The following is an 8,888-nucleotide window of genomic DNA, read 5'->3' as shown; positions in this document are numbered from 1 at the left end:
CTGACTGACTGACTGACTGACAGTGACTAACTGACTGACGGACAGAGTGACTGACTGACTGACAGAGTGACTGACTGACTGACTGACAGGCTGACTGACAGTGACTAACTGACTGACTGACTGACTGACTGACAGAGTGACTGACTGGCTGACAGAGTGACTGACTGACTGACTGACAGAGTGACTGACTGACTGACTGACTGCCTGACAGAGTGACTGACTGACTGACAGAGTGACTGACAGAGTGACTGACTGGATGACAGAGTGACTGACAGATTGACTGACTGTCTGACTGACTGACTGACTGACTGACAGTGACTAACTGACTGACGGACTGACGGACAGAGTGACTGACTGACTGACTGATAGAGTGACTGACTGACAGAGTGATTGACTGACTGACTGGCTGACTGACTGGCTGACAGTGTGACTGACTGACTTACTGACAGAGTGACTGACTGACTGACTGACTGCCTGACAGAGTGACTGACTGACTGACTGGCTGACAGAGTGACTGACTGACAGACAGAGTGACTGACTGGCTGACAGAGTGACTGACTGACTGACAGAGTGACTGACTGACTGACAGAGTGACAGACAGAGTGACTGACTGGCTGACAGAGTGACTGACTGTCTGACTGACTGACTGACTGACTGACTGACTGACTGACGGACAGAGTGACTGACTGACTGACTGACTGATAGAGTGACTGACTGACTGACTGATAGAGTGACTGACTGACTGATAGTGACTAACTGACTGACTGACTAACAGAGTGACTGTCTGACTGACTGTCCGACTGACAGTGACTAACTGACTGACGGACTGACGGACAGAGTGACTGACTGACTGACTGACAGAGTGACTGACAGAGTGACTGACTGACTGACAGTGACAAACTGACTGACTGACTGACTGACAGTGATTGACTGACTGACTGACAGAGTGACTGACTGACTGACTGGCAGAGTTACTGAATGACTGACTGACTGAGTGACTGACTGACTGACTGAGTGACTGACAGAGTGACTGACTGACTGACTGACAGTGACTGACTGACTGACAGTGACTAACTGACTGACTGACTGACTGACAGTGATTGACTGACTGACTGACAGAGTGACTGACTGACTGACTGGCAGAGTGACTGACTGACTGACTGACTGAGAGACTGACAGAGTGACTGACTGACTGACTGACTGACAGAGCGACTGACTGACAGAGTGACTGACTGACTGACTGACAGACAGTGACTAACTGACTGACAGAGTGACTGACAGAGTGACTGACTGACAGTGACTAACTGACTAACTGACTGACTGACTGACTGACAGAGTGACTGACTGACTGACTGACTGACAGAGTGACTGATTGACTGACGGACTGACTGACTGACTCACTGACTGACGGTGAGAGTGACTGACTGACTGACACCGCTATAAAATGGGACCGAGTTGAACGGAGCTTTTCTGCTTGAAATCCGCGCAAGACATGAGGAAACCTCTCTTTGACTTTCCTCAGAGGGAAAATAACAGAGTCCCCGGTGCCGTTTGAGATAGAAGTGATATAGTGATACGACGTCAAGCGGTTAAGAGGTATTTTACGAGTTCTATATGGATGGATTCTGAATGTGGTAGTATGATGCACTGAAACATGTAGTTTATTAGCTCTGTGTCAACTTCCATCCGTGTTTTAATGATGATTGCGGCTTTCATTCCGGAATCTGTTCCTTATTTAAATGCACCACAAACTATCACCAGTTTCCTGCTCTTGGTTCCGTGGTGGTTTTATCAGCAGAAAGACACAGAGAGCCGAGCAGGGAGGTTGTCCTGTTACAGATCAGAAGACCAGTGATCCTACAGCGGCATCAGGACGAGGCCAGAGCGAAAAACACAAAGGCTGCAGCAGCATCATACAATAATCAAAGTTGGAATGAAACTATATATTTTTTCAGTAAACTCATGATGCGGCACGCAAAGCGGGGATGCCAGCCAGGCGTGGCTTGCATTTGAAAAGCCATTATGTATATAACCAGCCTGTCCGTCTGATAAACACACTAATCTAAGTGATGAGTAGTAAAAGACACGTCATTAAATAAAGGAACCGATTTACCGAAGTTGAGGAGGAGGTGAAATACGCATTACGCCGGGTTGCATACCTTCGTGGCTTTTTGCGCACGAGATTTGACTTCCTATGTTGAACGATAAACTTCCTTGATTCAACGGACATTTTAATTGCATTAACAGATCCCTTCAGTTGTGCGCCATGTCGGAGGTTGGGGGCTTTCTAGGGACACTCGACTTGGATTTACAGAGTTTCCCCGCACTAGGAAGTATGCCCTTGGCAGAGGCGCCAGCGGGGTTACTGGATGAGAGGCTGGGACAGATCGAGGGGAGGTTACAGCGAGGCTCGCTGACGGAATTCGAGCACCTTAAAGGGATTCTGCGGCGGAGGCAGCTGTACTGTCGAACCGGATTCCAGCTCGAGATATTCCCCAACGGGACCGTGTACGGGACAAGACAGGACCACAGCAGATTCGGTAAGCTTCCACCAGTTGCATGTGAACTTGGTGTGGTTTTGTGCGCAAAGACCAAGAGCAACAACTTTTGCAACAACTTTTAAATTTGACACCTGGTTATTTATTTGCCGGGTTTCCTTTCACAAGGAGTTGAGATGCCTTTGATGATAGAGCAGCATCTTTTTCTGTCTTTCCGGTAACAGAAGATGTGTTATATATTGAACCGTAACAGAAGATGTGTTATATTGAACCGTAACAGAAGATGTGTTATATTGAACCGTAACAGAAGATGTGTTATATTGAACCATAACAGAAGATGTGTTATATTGAACCGTAACAGAAGATGTGTTATATATTGAACCGTAACAGAAGATGTGTTATATATTGAACCGTAACAGAAGATGTGTTATATTGAACCATAACAGAAGATGTGTTATATATTGAACGGTAACAGAAGATGTGTTATATATTGAACCGTAACAGAAGATGTGTTATATATTGAACCGTAACAGAAGATGTGTTATATTGAACCATAACAGAAGATGTGTTATATATTGAACGGTAACAGAAGATGTGTTATATATTGAACCGTAACAGAAGATGTGTTATATATTGAACGGTAACAGAAGATGTGTTATATTGAACCATAACAGAAGATGTGTTATATATTGAACGGTAACAGAAGATGTGTTATATATTGAACCGTAACAGAAGATGTGTTATATATTGAACCGTAACAGAAGATGTGTTATATATTGAACCGTAACAGAAGATGTGTTATATATTGAACCGGTAACAGAAGATGTGTTATATATTGAACCGTAACAGAAGATGTGTTATATATTGAACCGTAACAGAAGATGTGTTATATATTGAACCGGTAACAGAAGATGTGTTATATATTGAACCGTAACAGAAGATGTGTTATATATTGAACCGTAACAGAAGATGTGTTATATATTGAACCCGTAACAGAAGATGTGTTATATATTGAACCGTAACAGAAGATGTGTCATATTTAACCGGTAACAGAAGATGTGTTATATTGAACCGTAACAGAAGATGTGTTATATATTGAACCGTAACAGAAGATGTGTTATATATTGAACCGTAACAGAAGATGTGTTATATTGAACCGGTAACAGAAGATGTGTTATATATTGAACCGTAACAGAAGATGTGTTATATTGAACCGGTAACAGAAGATGTGTTATATATTGAACCGGTAACAGAAGATGTGTTATATATTGAACCGTAACAGAAGATGTGTTATATATTGAACCGTAACAGAAGGATTTTACTGCAGGCCATTTGATTCCTATTATGGCCCACTTCTCAGAATGTGATTAGTCATATTGCTGAAGGATTTCTGGTGTGTGTGCGTGTACGTGTGCGCGTGCGTGCGTGTGTGTGCGCGTGCGCGCACGTGTGCGTGTGTGTGTGTGTGTGTCCGTGTGCGTGTGTGCATGTGCGTGTGTGTGCTTGCGTGTGCGTGTGTGTGTGTGTGCATGTGTGTGTCTGTGTGTGTGTGTTATCCAGTCAGCAGGACAGCCACATGCCTTCCTTCCCCCGTCCAACCCACCCTCAGCGGGGCGCGGGAGCACCGGGCAGCCAGGTGGCTCCCCTCAGAGAGAGAGCTGGACAGGCAGTGGTCCGTGTCTGGTTCTCTGTTTAACTGGTTCAAAGGGACCATACCGGCTCTCTCTCTCCTAATTCTACTATTAATACGAGTCATTGGAGGTGTGGTTCCAATCACTATCACAGACACATGAGGTCACAGAGAAAACATGCACATTCCCTGCATCTCTTGTCCATGCAGTCATTCTGCAGCTTCTCTGTTAGGCTCACTGCCTGCCTGCCACGGAGAGAAAGAGAGAGTTGGGGAAAGATTGATGGAGAGAGAGTGAGATGGGGAGAGAGTGAGATGGGGAGAGAGTGATGGAGAGAGAGTGAGATGGGGAGAGAGTGATGGGGAGAGAGTGAGATGGGGAGAGAGTGATGGAGAGAGAGTGAGGTCATTCTGCAGGTGCAGCTTCTCTGTTAGGCTCACTGCCTGCCTGCCACGGAGAGAAAGAGAGAGTTGGGGAAAGATTGATGGAGAAAGAGTGAGATGGGGAGAGAGTGATGAGATGGAAAGAGTGATGGGGAGAGAGTGATGAGAGAGACAGAGATATGAGGAGAGAGGGAGAGAGACAGATGGGGAGAGAGTGATGGGGGAGAGAGACATAGGGAGAGAGAAAGAGAGTTGAATTGAATTTGAATTTAATTTAATTGAGAGAGAGATGGGGAGAGAGGGAGAGAGAGAGAGTGATGGGAGAGAGAGAAATGGGGAGAGAGAGAGAGAGGAAGATGGGGAGAGAGAGAGAGGAAGATGGGGAGAGGGAGAGAGAGAGATGGGGGAGAGAGAGAGGAAGATGGGGAGAGGGGGGAGAGAGAGAGAGAGAGAGAGAGAGAGATGGGGAGGGAGAGAGAGAGGAAGAGGAAGATGGGGAGAGGGAGAGAGAGAGAGATGGGGAGAGGGAGAGAGGGAGGAAGATGGGGAGAATGAGAGAGAGAGAGAGGAAGAGGGAGAGATGGGGAGAGGAAGATGGGGAAAGGGAGAGAGAGAGAGATGGGGAAAGAGAGAGAAGGGGAGAGAGAGAGAGAGATGGGGAAAGAGAGAGAAGGGGAGAGAGAGAGATTGATGGGGAAGGGGAGAGATGTGGAGAGAGAGATGGAGAGTTAGAGAGAGAGAGAGAGATGGGGAGAGAGACAGAAAGAGAAAACGAGAGCGAGGGGGCGAGAGAGAGAGAGAAAGAGAGGGGGAGGGGGAGGGGGAGAGAGATGGGGAGAGAGAGAGATTGATGGGGAAAGAGAGAGAGAGAGATGGGAGGTTAGAGAGAGAGTGTGTGATGGGTAAGAGATAGACAGAGAGAGAGAAAGAGAGAAACAGAGAGAGAGAGAGCGAGGGGAAGAGAGATGGGGAAAGAGAGAGACAGAGAGAGAGCTAGGGGAGAGAGAAAGAGAGAGCGAGGGGCGAGAGAGAGAGATGGGAAGAGAGAGAGTGGTGGGGACAGAGACAGAGAAATATAGAGAGAGCGAGTGGGAGAGAGACAGAGAGAGATGGGGGGGAGAGAGAGCATACCACACAGCATGCAATCAAATCAGCAAGATGTGTGACCTGTTGCCACAAGAAAAGGGCAACCAGTGAAGAACAAACACATTGTAAATACAACCCATATTTATGCTTATTTATTCTCCATTTTGTACATCATTACAACACTTTATATATACATAATATGACATTTGAAATGTCTTTATATTTTTGAAACTTCTGTGAGTGTAATGTTTACTGTTCAGTTTTATTGTTTATTTCACTTTTGTATATTATCTACCTCTGCTTTGGCAATGATAACACATGTTTCCCAGGCCAATAAAGCCCCTTGAATTGATTTGAATTGAGAGAAAAAGAGAGATGGGGAGAGAGAGAGAGAGATGGGGACAGAGAGAGATGAGGAGAGCGAGAGATGGGGAAAGAGACAGACAGAGAGAGATGAGGAGAGAGAGAGAGAGAGAGATGGGGACAGAGAGAGATGAGGAGAGAGAGAGATGGGGAAAGAGACAGACAGAGAGAGAGATGAGGAGAGAGAGAGATATGGGGACAGAGACAGACAGAGAGAGATGAGGAGAGAGAGAGATGGGGAAAGAGACAGACAGAGAGAGCCGGTGGTGTACAGGTCTGAACAAGGGTGAGGAGGGCTAAACAGGACTGAGGAGGGCTGAACAGGGCTGAGGAGGGCAGAACAGGGCAGGGGAGTGCTGAACAGGGCTGAGGAGGGTTGAGGAGGGCAGAACAGGGCTGAGGAGGGTTGAGGAGGGCAGAACAGGGCTGAGGAGGGCAGAACAGGGCTGAGGAGGGCAGAACAGGGCTGAGAAGGGCAGAACAGGGCTGGGGAGGGCAGAACAGGGCTGAGGAGGGCAGAACAGGGCTGGGGAGGGCAGAACAGGGCTGAGGAGGGAAGAACAGGGCTGAGGAGGGCAGAACAGGGCTGAGGAGGGAAGAACAGGGCTGAGGAGGGAAGAACAGGGCTGAGGAGGGCTGAACAGGGCTGAGGAGGGCTGAGGAGGGCAGAACAGGGCTAAACAGGGCTGGGGAGTGCTGAACAGGGCTGAGGAGGGCTGAACAGGGCTGAGGAGGGCTGAACAGGGCTGAGGAGGGCTGAACAGGGTTGAGGAGGGCAGAGGAGGGCAGAACAGGGCTGAGGAGTGCTGAACAGGGATAAACAGGGCTGGGGAGTGCAGAACAGGGCTGAGGAGGGCTGAACAGGGCTGAGGAGGGCAGAACAGGGCTAAACAGGGCTGGGGAGTGCTGAACAGGGCTGAGGAGGGCTGAACAGGGCAGAAGAGGGAAGAACAGGGCTGAGGAGGGCAGAACAGGGCTGAGGAGGGCTGTACAGGGCTGAGGAGGGCTGAACAGGGATAAACAGGGCTGAGGAGGGCTGAACAGGGATAAACAGGGCTGAGGAGGGCTGAACAGGGCTGAGGAGGGAAGAACAGGGCTGAGGAGGGAAGAACAGGGCTGAGGAGGGCTGAACAGGGCTGAGGAGGGAAGAACAGGGCTGAGGAGGGAAGAACAGGGCTGAGGAGGGCAGAGGATGGCAGAACAGGGCTGAGGAGTGCTGAACAGGGCTGAGGAGGGCTGAACAGGGTTGAGGAGGGCAGAACAGGGCTGAGGAGGGCTGTACAGGGCTGAGGAGGGCTGAACAGGGATAAACAGGGCTGAGGAGGGCTGAACAGGGATAAACAGGGCTGAGGAGGGCTGAACAGGGCTGAGGAGGGCTGAACAGGGATAAACAGGGCTGAGGAGGGCTGAACAGGGCTGAGGAGGGCAGAGGAGAACAGAACAGGGCTGAGGAGGGCTGAACAGGGCTGAGGAGGGCTGAACAGGGCTGAGGAGGGAAGAACAGGGCTGAGGAGGGAAGAACAGGGCTGAGGAGGGCTGAACAGGGCTGAGGAGGGAAGAACAGGGCTGAGGAGGGAAGAACAGGGCTGAGGAGGGCAGAACAGGGCTGAGGAGGGCTGAGGAGGGCTGAACAGGGCTGAGGAGGGAAGAACAGGGCTGAGGAGGGCAGAACAGGGCTGAGGAGGGCTGAGGAGGGCTGAACAGGGCTGGGGAGGGATAAACAGGGCTGAGGAGGGCTGAACAGGGATAAACAGGGCTGAGGAGGTCTAGAGAGGGTTGGGTGGTCTGCCCCAACCCGGATGGTGTTTGTTTCTGGCTTCACTTTGGGTTAGAGCAGGTGTCAGTGCTGGGAGGCTGGGAGAGAGAAGAGAGACGGAGGAGATGGGTTTGATTAAAATGAATAATGTCACCAGGGTCAGAGAGTTCTGCTCTTTCATTCCCTGGCAGCATCATCGTAGCGGATCAGAGAGAGAGATGCTCTTTCATTCCCTGGCAGCATCATCGTAGCGGATCAGAGAGAGAGATGCTCTTTCATTCCCTGGCAGCATCATCGTAGAGGCTCAGAGAGAGAGATGCTCTTTCATTCCCTGGCAGCATCATCGTAGGGGATCAGAGAGAGAGATGCTCTTTCATTCCCTGGCAGCATCACCGTAGCGGATTAGGGAGCAGGACGAGGCTGTTTGCATCACAAATGGCATCCTATTGCCCTGGTCAAAAGTAGTGCACTACATTACATTACATAGTGCACTACACTACATGCCCAGGTGTTGTTGTGTCCTGGCCAGGGGAGGACCGGACGTTAAACACTAATAACATCTGTATTGTGTTATAGTTCTGCATCAGCTGTGGTAGTGTTTATCCATAGTTTATATAAACTATTAGAAAACATCCCTGTTCAGGCTTCAGGTAGAGACCAAATACTGTGGGAAAACATTCAATGTGTTCTGTCTATGGGCTCTGGTCAAAAGTAGCACACTATAAAGGGAATTATAGGGTGCCATTTGTGACGCACACCATGAAGAGAAACATCTAGAACTAGTGGGGAGCTTCTGTTTCTCTCTGCACCCCATAACGACTGAGATCAGCTGTCCACAACTCAGTCCCTATCATTGGCTACATCTCAAATGGCACCATATTCCCTACTTTATACCAGAGCCCTATGGAACCCCATTCCCTATATAGTACACTACTTTAGACCAGAGCCCTATTTGGGGCTCAAGTCTTCAAAGTTCTCGTATGAATATTTGCTACTACCACCAAGAACTGCACCCGTGGCGGCTCCACCCGGGCCAGCGCCCCATGCTTCCATGGCGACCCTCCTTCTCGTCACGGCGTAGCTTGGCAACGGCCCACGCAGCCATCAGGAGGGTAACAGTAGCCCTGTCCCTAGATCAGTATCATGCCAACATAATGTACATAGTTGTTTA

The 8,888-nt window shown here is 49.1% G+C and overlaps 1 protein-coding gene across 1 annotated transcript in view; it reads left to right on the top strand.

Annotated features, from left to right (window-relative positions):
* The first annotated feature begins 1,470 nt into the window (after nt 1-1,470).
* The window catches only part of LOC118938768 (fibroblast growth factor 16-like), a 64,071-nt gene continuing 56,653 nt past the window's right edge, over nt 1,471-8,888 (top strand). The window contains exon 1 of the mRNA XM_036943651.2: nt 1,471-2,540. Coding sequence (XP_036799546.2) covers nt 2,267-2,540 — 274 coding nt within the window. The 5' untranslated portion in view covers nt 1,471-2,266. The remainder of the gene's footprint in view (nt 2,541-8,888) is intronic.

This window comes from Oncorhynchus mykiss, chromosome 14 (assembly GCF_057628025.1).
Source record: "Oncorhynchus mykiss isolate SJ-2025 chromosome 14, ASM5762802v1, whole genome shotgun sequence".
In the NCBI taxonomy this organism is placed as follows: domain Eukaryota; kingdom Metazoa; phylum Chordata; class Actinopteri; order Salmoniformes; family Salmonidae; genus Oncorhynchus; species Oncorhynchus mykiss.
This window is presented reverse-complemented; position numbering and strand designations above follow the sequence as displayed.